Source organism: Moschus berezovskii, chromosome X (genome assembly GCF_049115385.1).
Source record: "Moschus berezovskii isolate FMDL1 chromosome X, NW_MosBer_1.0, whole genome shotgun sequence".
NCBI classification, from domain to species: domain Eukaryota; kingdom Metazoa; phylum Chordata; class Mammalia; order Artiodactyla; family Moschidae; genus Moschus; species Moschus berezovskii.
In genome coordinates, this window is record NC_142488.1 from 19,121,157 (window position 1) to 19,138,964 (window position 17,808).

The 17,808-nt window shown below is 42.8% G+C and overlaps 1 protein-coding gene across 3 annotated transcripts in view; it reads right to left on the minus strand.

Annotated features, from left to right (window-relative positions):
• Positions 1-17,808, minus strand: part of SH3KBP1 (SH3 domain containing kinase binding protein 1) — a 342,133-nt gene that overhangs the window by 248,065 nt on the left and 76,260 nt on the right. The window contains exon 1 of one of the 3 annotated variants that reach the window (XM_055438219.2): positions 15,890-16,044. The exons of the other annotated variants lie outside the window; for them this stretch is intronic. Coding sequence (XP_055294194.1) covers positions 15,890-15,943 — 54 coding nt within the window. The 5' untranslated portion in view covers positions 15,944-16,044. Of the gene's footprint in view, positions 1-15,889; positions 16,045-17,808 lie in introns of those variants that run through there. 3 annotated transcript variants of the gene reach the window in all.

The following is a 17,808-nucleotide window of genomic DNA, read 5'->3' on the forward strand; positions in this document are numbered from 1 at the left end:
CTCCACATTATACAATCAGAAAAAAATTATTTTTAAGTTTTAACTAAAACTCTATATGAAACATCCAGAAAAGGCTGACCTATAGAGACGGACAGTAGGACTGGGGGAAGGAAAGAAAACTATAAATGGGCATGAAGGGTCTTGTAGGGGTGGTGAAAATATTCTAAAGCATTTTATGGTAATAGTTGCACAACCATATACATTTATTAAAAAATCACTGAAATATATACTTGAATGAATTATGTGATATGTAAAATATGCCTCTATTAAATTACTTTAACTGTTTTTCTTTTTAAATGACCAGGCAGATTTTTTAAACACAGCACTTTTTTTCAAAAACTGAAAGAATTAAAAAAAATACTAAGTTGAGGGAAGGGTAAGTGGGGTGTTCATGTTTCATAGGTCAAAATTTCAGTTTGGGGAAGATGAAAAAAATTGGAGATGGATCGTGATAATGGCTGCATGACAATGTTAATATACTTAATGTCGCAGAACTGCATACCTAAAATGATTAAAATGGTAAATTTTGTGTTATACACACAATAAAATTAATAATGACAATTAAATGCCAAAATACAAATAGGAGCTGCTTTTAACTATTTCCAAAGAAGGGTTTCTTTCCCTCTGCTTCCTTCTTGAGGCCCACAGTATGATTCCTACAAGGGCCCCATACTGGCTTGGTGCTCCCACTACATTGGGTTGAATGGTGACTCCCCCCTCAAAAAAAAAAGGATATGTCTACATCCTCATTCCCAGAACCTGAAGATGTAATTAAGTTAAGCATCTTGACTCACGACCCCTTTTCTCATTGCAAACCCCACTATTTTTTAAAAAGTTTCTCTCTTTGAAAAGCAGTCATTAGGATGATAAGTAGTAGACCCAAGAACTTTGACCAACTCTCTGAACACAGGGAATAAAATCATATGAGTGTATTTTAAATGCCTATTCTTATTCATTAACTCAAGTTTCAGAAAACAAATGGGAAAAAAACTATAAACACTTAAAAAAACAATTCTCAACCAATTTTACAAATTTCACCACTTCTAAAGGTTGACATTTATAACAGAAATAACTATATCCATATCCTTAACTTTATCCTAAGTACATCATGCAATCAATTCATTGCTTCCAATTTTCCAGGGGTTACTTCCAAGACATTAGAGAACTCAACTTCCAAAAAACCCTGCTGGCATTTAAAGACCAACAGAATTACTAAATCTTTCTACTGGAAAATCCAGGCCACCATTCCCCAAATTGGCTTAAAATGAACATACATCAATTATCTGACGACCATCTGGTTGCCAGCAAGAGTCTTTTAGAAACCAGGCTTAAAACAAAAATGCAGAAACCAGTGCACAGTTAAGAAAATCAACAAGATTCAATACTCAAATCGTATCTCCCGCCACTGTTCCTTACCAGATTTTTATCTCTAATTCCGGAAGCTTTCTTTTATTTAGTTGCTATTGCCTTGATTTCTGCTCATGGTAAAATATTCTTTGTAAAGATGATATGTGGAGAGTAGGTTTCGTTTCTATTCTTGTATATCTACAAAACGTGGTACACAATTAAGCTAAACTTAAAATAACTGTTTAGCTGCTGGCTTTTTGTTATTCGAAGAATGTTACCACCACACAAAGAGGAAATCTCAAATCCAAAATGTTATTTTAAGAAATACTATATCCTGGGGTGGTTCTATTTGTAGGCAACTGTCTCTGGGGTATAATTCAAGGGGTACTGAAAACAGATCTTCCCCAAAATCTCTCTCCCCACATCCCCCACTCTCCAGTCTTTCAGAGCTTGAACTTTTCATCATAAGATTTAATGGACCCAAACCGTGCTAGAACCCTGTAACAAACACTTTATGAGCACCCAACCAGTGCCGCCAAGCACAGTGCCAGGTAGAGGGCAAAAGAAGACACCGCCCACCTCTGCCCTGTTCTCCATAAATTCATAATCCACTCTAATGAGAGAAAAGATTCAATATCAGAGCTTTAAGGAAAAAAGGTGTCCTCAGTCACAAGAGTAGAAAGGAAGGTTTGCTGGTCTTTGCAGGTCAAGTTTTTGTCATAAAAATTCTCAAACTGCTCAGAAGTATTCTCTTAACTGGAGGATCATAGTGCTGTGGCATGAAAATGTTATCAGATGCAAAACACTATATTCTAGAAGGGGGCAAAAAGTCAAGTCCACCCCAGAGTCAGCTGACAGATGAATGAACAAACAAAAATGTGGTCTATCCCTACAATGAAATATTCTTTGCCCTGAAAAAGGAAGGAAATTCTGACACATTCTCCAGCACAGATCAACGCTGAGGACATTCTGCTAAGTGAAATAATCCAGTTACAACAGTACAAGTACTGTCTGATTCCACTTGTATGAGGTACCTAGTGTACTCAAATTCAGAGACACAGAAGGTAGGACAGTGGTTGCCAGCTGAGGGGGAGGGGGAGTGGGGAATTGTTCTCACATCACCAGATGAAAGCATTCCGGAGATCAGCTGCAAAGCAATGTGAACACACTTAATACTACTGAATGGAACCCTTGCAAATTATTACAATGGTAACTTTTACATTATGTGCGTTTTACCATAATTTTTAAAAATTACACCAAGGGAGACGAGTCAAATTCTGTTCAAGAAAGTTTTTTCCACCTCAAGCATGGCCATGTCAGTTCCAGGAGGTCCAAGTCATAATTCTAAATAAAACAATTGGAAAGGCACTGTCTTCAAAAGAATCAAGGTTGGGGTGGAGAGGGACAGTAAGGAAGAGGAGGGAGAAGCCATGAAATGAGACTGGCCAGCAGCTCGTGACTGCTGAAACTGGATGATGGGCACAAAGGGGGGTCCTTATACTATTCCCTCAACTTAGCGCGTATTTGAAACATTTCTAGTGATAACCCATAAACATGAAAACCTGGTGAAGAGAATTTCCTTCTCTGGACAAATGCAAAGGCTTAGATGTCTAGTGTGGCTGGTCATCTTCCTTCATTCTGTCCAAGCAAGGCGAAGCCCCCAGACACTGCAATCAATGTCAGAGCAACAGTGTGAACTAATACTAATGTCAGCACCCCTAGATTTCTTTTTATCTTTCTGAATAGGGTACACTTGTATCATTCAAATCTCTGAAATAAAACACAGAGACACATGCATCCAGCTTCCACTCCTCTAGTTTACCACTATCACTCCTAACTGTAATTAGTTTCTTGGGTATCTTCCAGTATCTTTAAGCAAATATCATACATTAGTATATGATTCATGCTCTCCAAAGCTTTGCTTTTCTCACTCAACAATCTATCAGGGGGGTCTTTCCATATCAGTAAAAAGTATCCCCATTCTTTTTTTCTGGCTGTACAGTGTTCCATATAGTACGAAGATTAATTTATTCTTCCCAAGTTGATGGGAAGTTTAGCTGTTCCCCAAATTTTCCTATTCTAAATCAGACCGTATCTATGCTGTGAAAAAAAATCAATTTTATTAAAACAAGGCTGCTCAACACACATAGTGGGACTATAACACGCCTTCCCACTGTGTTACTATCATCCTGGATAAGTATTTTCCCTCTTCTTCTTGGATCTTTCCCTGTTTCAGTACAGCCGAGCTTAAGTTCAGTTCCTCTACAAAGCCTGTCCTGACTCTCTGGCCCACAGTGAGCAGCATTTCCTTCTTAATTTCTATACTACACACTCTCATGTACCTTTGTGTGGATTGGAGTTTATTTTTCAAATATCTGATGTGAACTGTGTGGTGCTGGAGGCCATAACTTTTATCTCTGCTACCTATGGCCTGCACAGCACTGTGCAAGGTTTTAGCAAATAGAGCATACTCAATCAACAATAACCAATTTACTCAAATCAGGAAATGTCTCCCTTACTCATAACTTGCAGGTTTTCTAGACCCAAGAGGTCCTTCAGAGAAGGGTTCTAGCCAGTTTTGCTGTGTGAATTACTGTACAATCATAATCAAGCTGTGATTCACTGCAAAAAAAAAATTAAAATCCAACAGATTGAGTCCTCTTGGCATGCTCTGCACACAGAACAGGAAACATCATGACATTCAGGAGGTGCCCGACATCTCAATTCACAGGCACAAAATGATACTTAAATAGCATCTGTGGTGGTGACACAGCCAAGATATACAAGAAAGCTACAAGTAACATTCATGGTGGGGAGAGAAGCTCCCTCATGCTCTGAGGGCAAAATAGCAGCATCATTCACAGTCACAGTTCAACTTTACTCCACAATCTATTTCATTCATTCCATCAGTCTATGCTGAGAGTAGCTACAGAAGGCTTCTTTGAGGAGGTGACTTCTGAGCTGAAATCTGCATGACGGATGGGAGTTGTAGACCAGGCGAGGACACTCCTCTTGGGAAGCTGCCAGCTGCAGGCAGAGGGACACAGATGGCAAATCGGGTTCCAGCATCATTGCTGTTACGACTTGAATTGCATCCACCAAAAGATGTTATATTCTTACTCTCCAATACCTGTGAATGTGACTGCATTTGGAAATAGGGTCTTTGCAGACAATCAATAAGATGAGGTGATTTGACTGGGCCTTGATCCAATATGACTGACGTCTTTACAAAAAGGAGAAATTTGGACATGGCAGTGTGCACGCAGAGAGAACGTCATGCAGAGATGAAGGCAAAGATCAAGGTGATATATCTACAAGTCAAGGCCAGCAAAGCCCCAGAAGCTATGAGAGAGGGCCTGGAACAGGTTCACCCTCAGAACCTCAGAAGGAATCAACCCTGCTCACATCATCATCTTGGATTTCCAGGCTCCAGAACTGTGACGCAATAAATTTTTGTTGTGTAAGTACCTCTAGTTGGTGGTACTTGGTGATGGCAGCCCTAGCAAACCAGATATTAGGTCCAGGAAGTACACACACCACACCAAAGGTCACTTTCAATCAACTTTAGCAGCAAAATCCTTGTCCTCAATAAAATTGCACCTGGAACCCCAGTATGTTAGAAGATTAAAAGGATGAAAAGGATTACTCAGAAGAAAATATTTCATTGCTTGTTAAATACATGAAGTACCCACCTCCTCTGATCCCAGGAGTTCTTAGCAACCCTGTTTGAAAAGGACTTAAAAGTAAAGAATAAAAAATAAAGGAAGGAAGGGAAAAAACCCTGATACCAGGATGAGGCCAGAAAACCTGGGTGGGGGACAGGGCGTTAGTTTCTACCATTATATTATTAAACCACCAGCACCAGTTATGAGTTTCTGCTCTAAGCCAGGATTATGTCCGTCCCTCATATAGACTCTGAAAGGCAGGTGTTCTGGTCCTCTCTTTAGTGATGGGGGATGCAAAACTGGAAAAGCTGACTTAATAAAAGCACCTATTTTCATGTCCCAGGGCTGTTGTAACAAACAGCACAGATTGAGACGCTTAAATAACAGAAATTTATTTCCCACAGTTCATTTCTGGAGACTAGAAGTCCAAAATCAAGGTCTTTGCAGGTCTGGTTTCATCAGAGACCTCTCTCCTTAGCTTCCAGATGGCCACCTTCTTGCTGTATCCTCACATGGACACATGCCTGTGTGTGTGCGTCCCTGGTGTCTGTGTGCCAGTCCCCTACTCTTACAAGAACACCAATCAGTTTGGCCTCACTTTTACTCAATTACCCCTTTAAAAGGCCCTGTCTTCAAATATCATCACATTCTGAAGAACCGGAAGTTAGGGCTTCAGCATAAAAATTTGGGAGGGCACACAATTCAGCTCATAACAGTCCCTTAAGGAAAAAGTTGCAGAGCTCACAGTCCACCCCAGAACCATTTGGTGCCAAAGCCCATTTTCCTTGGATCACACTGCCTGCCCCTAAAAGTCTTCTTTATTAGCTCTAAAAGAAAATATATTACTTGAACAATAAGAAAAATAAAGTTCTGTGGCTTCTTTCTTTTCGAAGACTTGCTGCTGAGGTCGAATTCAGCCATGCCTCTGGAAGCTCCCGTGAGAGCCGTGTCAGCAGGCCCTGGGTGTGAGGCCTGGAGGGCAGAAGAGAAGGCAGAGGAGAGCCCCTTCGTCCCCCCAGGGAGCCCCGCTGGAGGCCAAACCTAAACAGACGTCAGCTTCCACCTTCAGGGCAGGGGCCCCAAGTTCCTAGGTAATCTCCTAACATTAGCTAGAGTGCTGGGTAAGGGGTTCCAACCAAGAGTTGCCCCAATTTCAGGCTCACTGACAGGAGAAGTCGCTTCCCTCAGCCCTGCTTTCCTCTCTGTATCTCAGCCTCAGGGTGGCTCACCCACGCCAATTCAAAAATTCTGGTCAAGACTGCAGTGAGTGACCATTTGAAGCACCCATCAGAAACCCCCCAGACTTCTCAGAAAACACAGGCCCCTCATATTGTTACCCAGAGCCATGGCAGCTGCTGCGCCCACCAGGGTTCACGGAACCATCTTCAAATGTCAGCCGGCCTCCACGACTTCAAACAATAAAATGATGGCACCTTGCTGTGCCTTCCCCCGGGCAGGAAAGCAAGGCCCTGAAGAGTGAGGCAACAGAGACCTTAATGAGCACTGTTCTGGGGGCCAAAAAAATGGAGACTGTCCAGGGATGGTTCTCTTTCACCAAGCCCAGAGGCCCCATGAAATAAGGAAAGTCCTGAAGTGAGCAGCCAACCCAAACACTTATGTCCCAAACACGATGCTAGGATTCTGAGGACTAGAAAGCAAGGGATGGTGAACATTTGATTAGGGAGGCAAAGCTGGTCACAGATAATAAAACAACAAAAGACCAAAAATGCAGTACTTAGCATGATTATCAGTTTTTTAAAAGGACAGTACAAAAAATTATCCCCAGCGAGTAGACAAAGACACAGAAGGAAAAAACATCAGAAAAGACTTCACTTAAAATGTAAGGGGAGTGAAAATGATTATGAAATGATTGTATCATATTACATTTACATTTATTATATTGACATGTTACATTTGGTACACTGTACCAAATGCTAAATGATAGGCCCTTCTAGCTCATGGACCCAATGAGAAGTAAATGTTGTCACCTTTTAATTTATTTTTTAAATAAAAATATTTTGCAAAATAGAATCCTTTCATTGACTTCTCCCGGGGTGACGGGGCAGAGCCCTGCACGGAAGCGATGTATCACTCCACGTCGGCCTTGCTGCGCCTCTTCGTGCCGCCGACTGGGCTCTGGGCAACGAATGCCAGCCCCGAGGCCACAGCGGCCGCTGTCGTCTCAGGAGCACGCCGCCTGAAGGTCTGTCACCTTTTTATTAACAAATGTCCATTCCTAACCACCTCAATTCTAATTGAGACATGTCATCAAACATCACCAGAAAGTTGTCCACCTGAGTATCGTCACCCAACTTCACACATGTACTTGTTACTCCATACTTGACGAGAAAAAGCCAGTTCCAGGCCAATCCCAGAAGAAAACCAGTAAGTACATATCCCCCCAGGTGTCCCCAGGCCTCCTCAGTGGCTCAGTGGGTAAGGAATTCACCTGCAATGCAGGAGATGTGGATCCCTGGGTCAGGAAGATCCTCTGAAGGAGGGCGTAGCAACCCACTCTAGCATTCTTGCCTGGAGAATCCCATGGACAGAGGAGACTGGCTGGTTACAGTCCAAAGGGTCACAAAGAGTCAGGCATGACTGAGCACAGCACAACAAGTGCTTCCAAGGCCAAAAACCAATCCCAAGGGAGACTGAGGTCTCCTCCTAATCTAGTTTATGGCCCTTCCCATAGATGAGGTTCAACTATTGTGTCCCTAGTTTATTAATCCATAGTTTATGCCAGGCAGAAAAAAATACACAATGGAAGCAAGTCAGGAGATACACACACACACACACGAAAGTGAAAGTGTCAGTCACTCAGTCGTGCCCGACTCTTTGCGATCCCATGAATTGTAGCCCGACAAGCTCCTCTGTCCATGGAATTCTCCAGGCAAGAATGCTGGAGTGGGTAGCCATTTCCTCCGCCAGGGGATCTTCCCAACCTTTACCATCTGAGACACCAGGAAAGCCCCCCTATATATATAGGTGGAAAGGCAATACGATTGGTGGAAGGGAAATTTAGCAATATCTACAATATCTATGAAAATCCTAAGGAGAGACTTAACCCAACAACTCCACTGTGAGGCATTTATCCTATGGGTGGACACATAAAATAGGGTGCTTTGTTGCAGGAAAAAAAGAAAGACCAGAAACAATCCCAAATAGGGCACCAATTATACAGAATAAGGAGTAGACATAGCAAGAATCATTAATTGAAAAAAAAAGCCAATTGGATCAGACCTTGCATGTTGTCTAGTTTGTGGGGTTTTTTTAAAAATTGTGTTTTTATTGTTTGTAGTTGCAATAAAATTCTAGAGAATTAAAAAAAACAAGAGGGAAGTAAAGTAGGGAAATCTACTTAAGCTCTTCTGTTGTGCTTCAACCATTAGGTGGGGTGTTTTTTTTCCCATTTTAAACACATATAAGAAAAATATATGAGCAGTGAGAATTCATGAGAACTTAGCCCTAAATTGCTCTCAGCAGTGAACAGAGTCTTAAAAGACTTACTGATTGTCAATGAGCTGTAATTCCTACTCAGGAAGTAGCCTGATACAGTTAAGAGTGGTTTTCATGAAGAAGGCATGAAATCTAAATGGTGTCTTATTAGTCATCATTTAATCAGAAAACCAAAGAACTTTCCACATTGCATTCTGCAAGTTGAGTGCATAATTAAAATTTTATCAGTGCACTTTTCATAATTTTAAGGGGCAAAAGTACGTAATATAATCAAAATACAATTCAGCACATTATAAATTGGGTATCTTGTTCATTAGATGCTAAAATTTCCTTATTTCTATAAGGAAAAAAAGCTGTGAAGGGCTTAGATGCACACACATGAATCCTCATCAGAGCTTTGCATGTAACAGCAAAAGCAAAATTGGAAATGAAACAAATGTACACAACAGGAAGCTGAGTGAATAAATTATACCACTGCCGTACAATGAAATTCTCTGCAGTTCAACAGCATAGATACAGAAAGATGTTGGTGGCACATTTAAGACTTTTTAAAAAGCTGATTTTAACAGCATTTGTGGCACAATCCTATTTGGAAAATGATACACATATTCATACATGTGTTGGAAAAGGTTAGGAGGAGCAAGAGCAGACTGTAAATTATAGTTATCTCTGGGCAGCTGGATTACAGGAGATTTTAATGTGCATATTTCAATTCATCTCTATTCTAACTTTTTTATTTAAAAAACTTTTGTGTGATTTCTAAAATGCTGGCTATCTTATCCTTCCTTGGGATAAGAACCCAATGTTCTTCTGTGGAAGTAAATTCCCGCATGAAATGTGTCGCTTGTCCTCTTCTTCCGTCCCTTTGTGGGGCTTTCAATACTGTTTCTGATGCTTCAGAAACTAGAGGGAGAGGGAAAGACAGGTCTAACCAGGGGCAGCTGCGTCCCAGGGTGCATGCTGACAGTGCCTGAAGACAGTTTTCACTGCCACGACTAGGTAAGGAAAGGAGCTGTGTGCTATTGGTGTCTAGTGGGTAGAGGTCAGAGACGCTGCTAGACAACCCACAGTGCACAGGACAGCCTCACAAGAGCCTGAAAATAGCCCAAAATGTCAACAGTGTCAAGGTTGAGAAGTCCTGTGTTGGGGTTAATGAATCTTCAGGTGTCATCTTCATGCTCCACAAACAGCACCCTTGAGATATAAACTATTATTTACAGGATGGATAAACAAGGGCCTACTGTACAGCCCATGGAGCTATATTCAATATCCTGCGATAAACCATAATGGAAAAAATCTTTTAAAAAAGAATGTCTATATGTGTATAACTGAGTCACTGTGCTGTACAGCAGAGACTGGCACAACACTGTAAATCAACTGTACTTCAATTAAAAATTTTTTTTAAAGGCAGCACCATCAAATAGCTGCATAAGGCATGGCTTGGTATATGGAAAATCCACTGCTGATAGAGGCAGAATATCTGAGTTGAATCCTGGATCAGCTCCTTTTCTGGCTGTAAAACCTCAGGCAGGTGACCACAGCAGCCTGCTGATCTTGCATCCTTCTTCCTAAAATGGAAATACCACCACCCACGCCCCAGAGTGTACAAGAAGTTTCAACACAATACTGGAGGAGAAAGGGTTCTGTAAATGACGAAGCACCACACACACAGGAATAGCATTATCACCCCAAGCTTCTCATTGTCTAGATGTATTGGTGAATGCACACAGAGAACTGCAATGGGTCTTCGGCCAGCACACTCTTCCCTCCCTGAGTCACACGTCATAGTGGCGATCTGAACCATTAAGAACATTGTTTTTATACTGCATGTTCCTTGACCTAAGGTGCAAAGCAGCAGAACTTGATGGTCAAGAGACAAGATCTGGAGTCAGACTTCTAGGAAGAAACCAAGCACTACTGCCAACTGGCTGGTGACTGTGGAAAGTCATGCAATTTCTCTGTGCCTCAGTTTCCTCCTCTGTCTATCCAAACCAGAAAATTTTAGAGTGAAAGAATTAATCATCTGAACCAAGACATTTCGGAGTAAAAAGGATGCTACTGATGTCCATGCCAGGACAACAGGCAGATACCTGGGCAGTCCTCCAGCAAACAGGGACATGAAGTCACTCTAAAGATAAGGATATTCACAGTGAAAGTGAAGTCGCTCAGCCGTGTCCAACTCTTGGCGACCCCATGGACTGTAGCCCACCAGGCTCTTCTATACATGGGATTCTCCAGGCAAGAATACTGGAGTGGGTTGCCATTTCCTTCTCCAGGGGGTCTTCCCGACCCAGGGATCGAACCCGGGTCTCCCGCATTGTAGGCAGACTCTTTACCGTCTGAGCCACCAGGAAAGTCCACCCCCAAAGGCTGGTTCTGATGATTAGATCAGCTAAAAGAGGCAAAACACACAGTATACACGAGTAAATGCTAGCTACGATTTTTTTTTTTCCTTTCTCCCTCCATTCATCTAGCAAGTACTTAGTGCCCTGGCTTGACACTCGACTCCAAGCAAAGAATAAGTCAGACACACCTACTCCCTGTCCCCAGCGGGGCTCCTCCTCTGTGCCAGTGTGTCTGTGTGTGCGCGCCCCAGGACTTTTCTTGCACAAACACAGTCACAACACTTGCAGAATTAAGCACAAACCCATGGTGAGCACCACAAGTCAAGAATGCCAGGAAACATATACCAAATGTATAAAAGTTCCAAGTCTCTTTCACAAGTATGAACAATGAGTAAGAGCTTCTCTAATCCACAAAGTTAAAGGACTTTATTATTATTCCAAACATCCTGATTCAAGGAAACGGTTGCAGTTTGACAAAATTTGCTATTACTGTATTTCAACAAGGGTGCTGATTAATAAAATTTTGTAAGAGCATGTAATGTTTAAAAGCTCAGTAAAGTATTTGCTCTCTTTCATTTCCATGAACATCCCATTACAAAGAGCTGTGTACAATCTGTCCACCTAGACAGCTTGCAGAACACATGTATTACGAAAGCTGAAAAGCTGTGTTAACTCTAGCTTGCTTTTGCACTGAGATGCATTTATGTCTTTCACCAAGAAATAAGCAGTTTGCTTTGGCGTGCTAAAACAATTTTCTCTAAAAGTCAACACTTACCATGAGAGGTAGACGTTCCTTATTTCACACAAAAGTTCACTGGCTTCTAGGGGGCTGGGACTCTAATCACAAGTTCCCTTCCTTCCTTCCCTCACACCCTCCTTCCCATCGTCAATTTCAGTAAAATTGGTCTCAATTATTATCACCATAAATCCTCACACTTGAATGTTTCCATATCCCACTGTGAGGTCCTGCCCTTCCCTCCTCTTCCTCATTCATATTTCACCAGGCCCATGTTCAGCCAGCCTCCTTTTCTGCCCATTTCTGATGATCTCTACAGAAACCTTGTTCCATTCCTTGGGTGGCTGTTAGATCTAAAATACCAGTCTGGTTCCATCACCAGAAACACAAAATATGGATCTAAAAAGAGAAATTCCATCAAGTAAGCTGGATGTGCATAATTCAGAACAAATTGTGGGCATATCTGTTTCTTGTTGTACTCCACGTCTGCCTGTCTTGAATCAAAGAAGCTAAAATCAGCGGTGTGTGTTTTGATCTGATGGTTACACAGATATGTTCAGTTTCCAAAACTTCAAACAGCTCACTCTTATGTGCATTTTATATGTGTTCTTATGCTATACTTCACAGTCATTTTAGAAAGTAGCTTACATCGCGTAAACCTCTATGTAAAGCAAACATATACTACACATCACCTACACTAGTGTTTGCCAGTTTCCATACTCCAGACTGCTGTCAATTAGTGGACCATGCAATCAATTTAGAAGGCCCTCACCAGCATTTTGTATGTGGGCACGGGGTGGTAAGAGCACTTGAACTCCCTTCTTAAAAATTAAGTGTACAATACAGTATTGCTGTACAGCAGAACTTTACAATATACACATCTTGCATAACTGGAACTTCATACCCACTGAACAGCATCTCCCCGTTTCTGTCTCCCACCAGCCCATAGCAATGAAGATATCGCAACAACTTCACTGTCCAGTTATGGATGAATGGATAAAGAAACCACGGCACATAAAAACAACGAAAAATTATTCAGCTTTAAAAACAGAATGGAATCCTGCTGTACCCTGACCAGCATTCTTTAAAAAGAATAGAGAAGAAAAGAGTGCATCATATGCAATGAAGGCAACTATTGCTTCAGGAGATGTTCTGCATCTGCATGTGTGTGTCTGCATGTACACATGTCTACCAGGCTGTCAGACCTGTTTAAAAACTGCAGGACACAGTGAAAAACAAAGCCTAAGAAACACTGAGTACACTAACAAATAATAGAATTTGGAAACCAGGAGAACTGGGTTCTGATCCTGGCCGGTTACAATCTACATAACCTCTGTGAGCCTCTATCTCACCATTTCTAAAATGGGGGGTAATATTATTTACCTCCTGGAGTTGGTGTAAAGGATCAATGGTCTGGCTAACAGTCCACCACAGAGAACTTTGTCTCCGTCCTGCCGCCATTTACTTGGTGCCCTGGGCTAGGCTCCTTATCTGTAGGAAGGACGCTTAAAGGAAATATACAAAGACAGGCAGTATCCAGGCTGAGCCCCCATCATGGAACCCCTTCAAGCCTCTGATGCCTGAGAGTGGCAGAGCAGGGAAGCTACTGCCCAGCACACTGGGTGATAAATCATCCAGCTGCGGATTCTGAGCAGAGGAAAAAACCACTTTCCAAGATAAGAGGGTTTTCCCATTATTCTTGGCAGGAGGTGGTGAAAGGCAGAAGGGGAGGAAGGTCTTAAGAGAAATAAGTATTTGTTTTAAGCAAATCACTTTGAAGACAGGTGGTTCTCATTTTGAGAACAAAAGTGATGCTTACAACAGTTAGAGGGCAACTCCAGATACTAGCCATGGGCTTGCCAGGAGAGGGAAACAGGGTCCTAGGGTCTGGAGTGCTCCCAAAGTACCAGAGCAATGATGGAGGCACATGAGAGAGTCCAGCACAGAAAACGGGAACTAACTTTATCAAGTTGTAGAAACACACTACTTAAAAGGCCTCCACTGTACCCCTCATCCAAAGTCTCTATCTATTTAACAAATATTTGTTAAGCATCTACTAAGTGTTCAGAATGGAGTTAGGGGCTGGGGATACAGTGGAATAAGACAGACAAGACCTCTTCCCGCACCAGGGCTGAACTTCCAATGGAGGAGGTAGGAAGTGCCAAAAAAATCAGTGAGGCAACAAGAGATTTACAGGCTGTGATGTAAGCGCTCTGCAAGAAATAGATATGGCGATGTGACAGGAAAGGAGAAAGGAAACCTAAGATGGAGGAAGTCCCATTAGATAAGATGGCCCAGGAGGGCTTCTCTGAGTTAACACCTGAGAGTGGAACAAGAGACAGCCAAGCAACAGCCAGAGAAGGGTGCTCCCCAGCGACAGCACCCCAAGCGCCAGAGACCAGCAGCAGGAAAGGGCTCAGGAGGAGCTGGGGTGGCTAGGGCCCAGGGGAGAAGGAAGTGGCCAAGTGGGAGGGTGACCACAATGAGGCTGGAGAGGCAGGCACGTGCCAGACCACACAAGGCACAGCCAGCCATGGGCAAGAAGATGGAGTCCAATGAAGAGCAAGAGAGAGCTACTGAAAGTTGGTACACTGTGACACATGACTTTGATGATGGTTAAGGGGAATGGCGCACCCTTAAATCACTGCACACAAAACAAAGTGTGCAGATTATGATATGATGTCTCCAAAATCAGTAATAAACATTACCACTGTCTCAGAGCTCACAGATACAGTTATTGAGGAGTCTTGCCAGCTAGAGACAAAGAATTTGAGTCTACATGTGAGATAAAATACATGGAATTCAATGGAGAGAAAGGGGTGGGAGAACTTGTAACTGACAAGGGAACACTATTCCTAGCAATTAGCTCACAGTCAGCAAATATAAAGCACATAGTAAAACTAATTAACAAGACAGGCTCTAGAAAGTCCCATAAACAAGCAAACACACATAATGGTGCAAAGGCAGTTGAGAATTGATCCATGCACAGGAGGTTGCCTAAATCCATGAACAGGTTGACCAAAACAACTGGTGAAAAGTCAACACGACGGTGCCCTATACCTACTTCTGAATCCGAAATTACATGCATTGCTGAGCAGTGTTCTGTGAGGTCTATCCTTTCTTTATCTTCTCCCTTGTGCCAGCTGAATACAGGTATTCATAACTCAGAAACTCAAAGCTGAACAAGAAATGACTTCTGAATGGTCACTTTTTCTCTAGGACTCACGACACTTGGATCCCCAGCCTCCATAGTCTGTGACACAAACAGATCTGTGGCACATGGGCATGACCCACTCACAACTTCTCCCCAAGACCTCCTTTTCTGGGGAGTTATGTGCCGGTGAATAAAAGGGTAACCAGGCCCAATGGCCGAGTAAGATAAGCCTATGACACCAACCACGAGAACTCAACAGCCACAATGACTGCCCCCAAATGAGCTGGGGACAGCAACACAGGCGGCATTTCATAGTCCAGCACACTTCTTGGATCAGTGGTCTAGTATCCCGTTAAGGAAGGAGATGGGGTAAGGAGGGCAAAATATATGGTTTAGGGAAGGCCTATGATGTGCCAAGCACTTTCACAATCATCACTCCAAATACGCCAGCATTTCCATGAAGTGCAACGATCACAACTTTCAAATAAGAAACGTACAACTTAAGAGGTTTCTGTGAGTGGCCCCAGGCTACAGTTAGCTGAGTGAGGACTTGAGCCTCGTGTGCCACCTGGGTTGGCACTGAGGAACAGGTCGGTGGTCTGAAAAGACCCTGCTCTTTCTGTCCTATTTCCCCCATTTTACTCCCCCTTCCTGTCCCATCGTTTCTTCCCACCATAGGAAAGTTGGACTCCACACCTGCCTTCATCCCAGCCTCCCAACTCTGCCAGCTGCCTCAGAAATGTTACCTGCTCCCAACCCTTGCCAGGGACACTTCACCCGTGAAAGGGCCACCTGCAGGCTTGGGAGTTCGCGGGTGGGCTTGGCTGGCTGGGGTTGTCTTGTATGCCGTGTTCCCTGGAAAAAACTTATTGATAGCAGTCAGGAGAAGGAAAGAGCCACCCCACCAGGTGACAGGACTGTTCAAAATCTTTATGGACGCCACCATTGGCCGAGAGCCACTTCTGTCACAGAGGAGGGCTTGGGGAAGAAATTCCCTTCCTCCACAAACAAGAAAACTCAAACGTCTGGGTCCAAATGGAAAGCGGTGTTGCTCACCACCGTGGAAGGACTGAGCCAGGACCGAATTCCCCATCATGCCTCCCTCCCAGTCTACAGAGTAGTCAGGCAACAGGCTACAAAAGATGCAGACGGAATAACAATTGAAACAGATGTATGGCCTACTTACAATCTCAGACGCATCGGCAGCAGCGCTCGGGGCTTTGGCTGTGGAAAGCTCCATACTGTGGGGTATGAAATGGTGAGTGTGGGCTGACTGTGTCTGAACTCTGGGCAGGAGTGTGTGCTGTGCTCGGCGAGAACTACGAGTCTCTCTGATTCACTTGGCAGCAGAATTATTCTAAGCATCCTGTCCTGTACCCAGCCCGCCCGCCCGCCCCTCCCACTACACATTCACACTGGCTGGTTTTTTTTTCCTCTCTCTCTGAGCTTATTTCTGTCACAAATCGAGTGAAATACACTTTTTCCAAATTAATCCAGTCTCTGGCACTTGAGAGTGTGGAACCTTTATGACCCCGGGGGGAGAAAGAGGAAGAAGAGCCACCTAATTAGGAAGAAGTTGTAACTAACATCGGAGAGAGCTGGAGAACCACAAAGTCTGCAGTCACAGCAAAATGGAGATTATTCGAGACAGCTGAAACACTCCACCCAGCCTCCAGGAGGGGACATGCACGGGGAACAAAGGGCATATGGTGTTTGCTTTCTTCAACATCCGTTCTCACCATTAAGAGCTGCACCAGCAAACACTAAGTATTTACATGGGGACAAACCTCACTCCACAATAGACTTGAAAATGTAGCTCATAATCAAATAAATGACTGTGCAAAGCACAGGCCTACCCTGATTTCTTACTACATATAAAGCAAATTTAATAAAGTCCAAATAACTGGCAGAATGTCTATTTGGCTTAGTGAAGCATGGATTATACTTGAAAGAAAGTCAATTTTTGTTAATTCCAAGTTCATATGGTAACTCGAAAACTGACATATTCAGGACAGGATTTTATTTTATTTTTTCCTCCAGGAGAGATTCCAAGGGGCTAATTTAATAACTAGATAAGAATGATTTTCTATTATTTATTACTAGTGACATATTTAAACAATTCTATCCTAAAGCAAACAGGTTTTCTAAAGAGACTTAAATCATTAATATCTCACATAAGTTAATGTTACCACTGCCCACACTATGACATCATCCAATGGTAAACTCCAGAGCATTCCCTGATCAGACTATGATGAACTCCTGAATTAGTGAGAGCTGAACTGATGACACTTTGCACAGAGACAGAAAGCTAGGGTCAGCTTCAAAAATGCTCGGGTACCACTCTTAGTCACAGGTGTCCACCTATTCCCCCATAGAGCCCATTCCCAGCTTCAGAGAGGGGCCTAATTAATTGTAAGCCAATTATTGGTTCAGGGTGAGCAACAGGAAGCTAGCTCACCCAATCAGGCTGCAGGAAAGGACTCCTCCTACATAAATGAACAAGGAAGCAGAGGGCCCCATTGCCAAAGTCTATCATCCTACAATGGCCTGATGACCACAGAGAAACCAGTCTTTGGGTGAAGCTACTGCCAGATTCATACAGTGGAAAACAGACAGTAAGAACATAGGTCTCTGATGTCACTTTTAGCAGCTGATCACACTGCCTTTGGGGGATGAGCTAAAAGCACTGCTGACAAGAACAGTCAGGGGAGCTAAGAGCAAGAGTTTGTAATTTGGCAAAAGAGACTCCTTTAAAGTTAATAAAACACTCACAGAAAACATTCCCCTTAATGTTCAAGAAAAGGGAGAAGTTACAAAGATGAGTAGTTACCTAGGGCTGGGCATGGAAATGGAAGTGACTGCAAAAGGGCACAAGGTTTCTTTGGCGGGGGGTGATAGACAAGTTCAAAAATTAGACTATGGTGATGGTTAAAAAAAACTCTGTAAATATACTAAAAACCACTGAATGGGACACTTCTAATGGGTGAATTTTACAGTATGTAAATTAGATCTCAATAGAGCTGTCTAAAAAAAAAAAAGCTATACGGGAGCAGATGTTCATTCAGGAGAAGTCCCAGGCTGAAGGGCCTTTAGCCTTTACCTTCA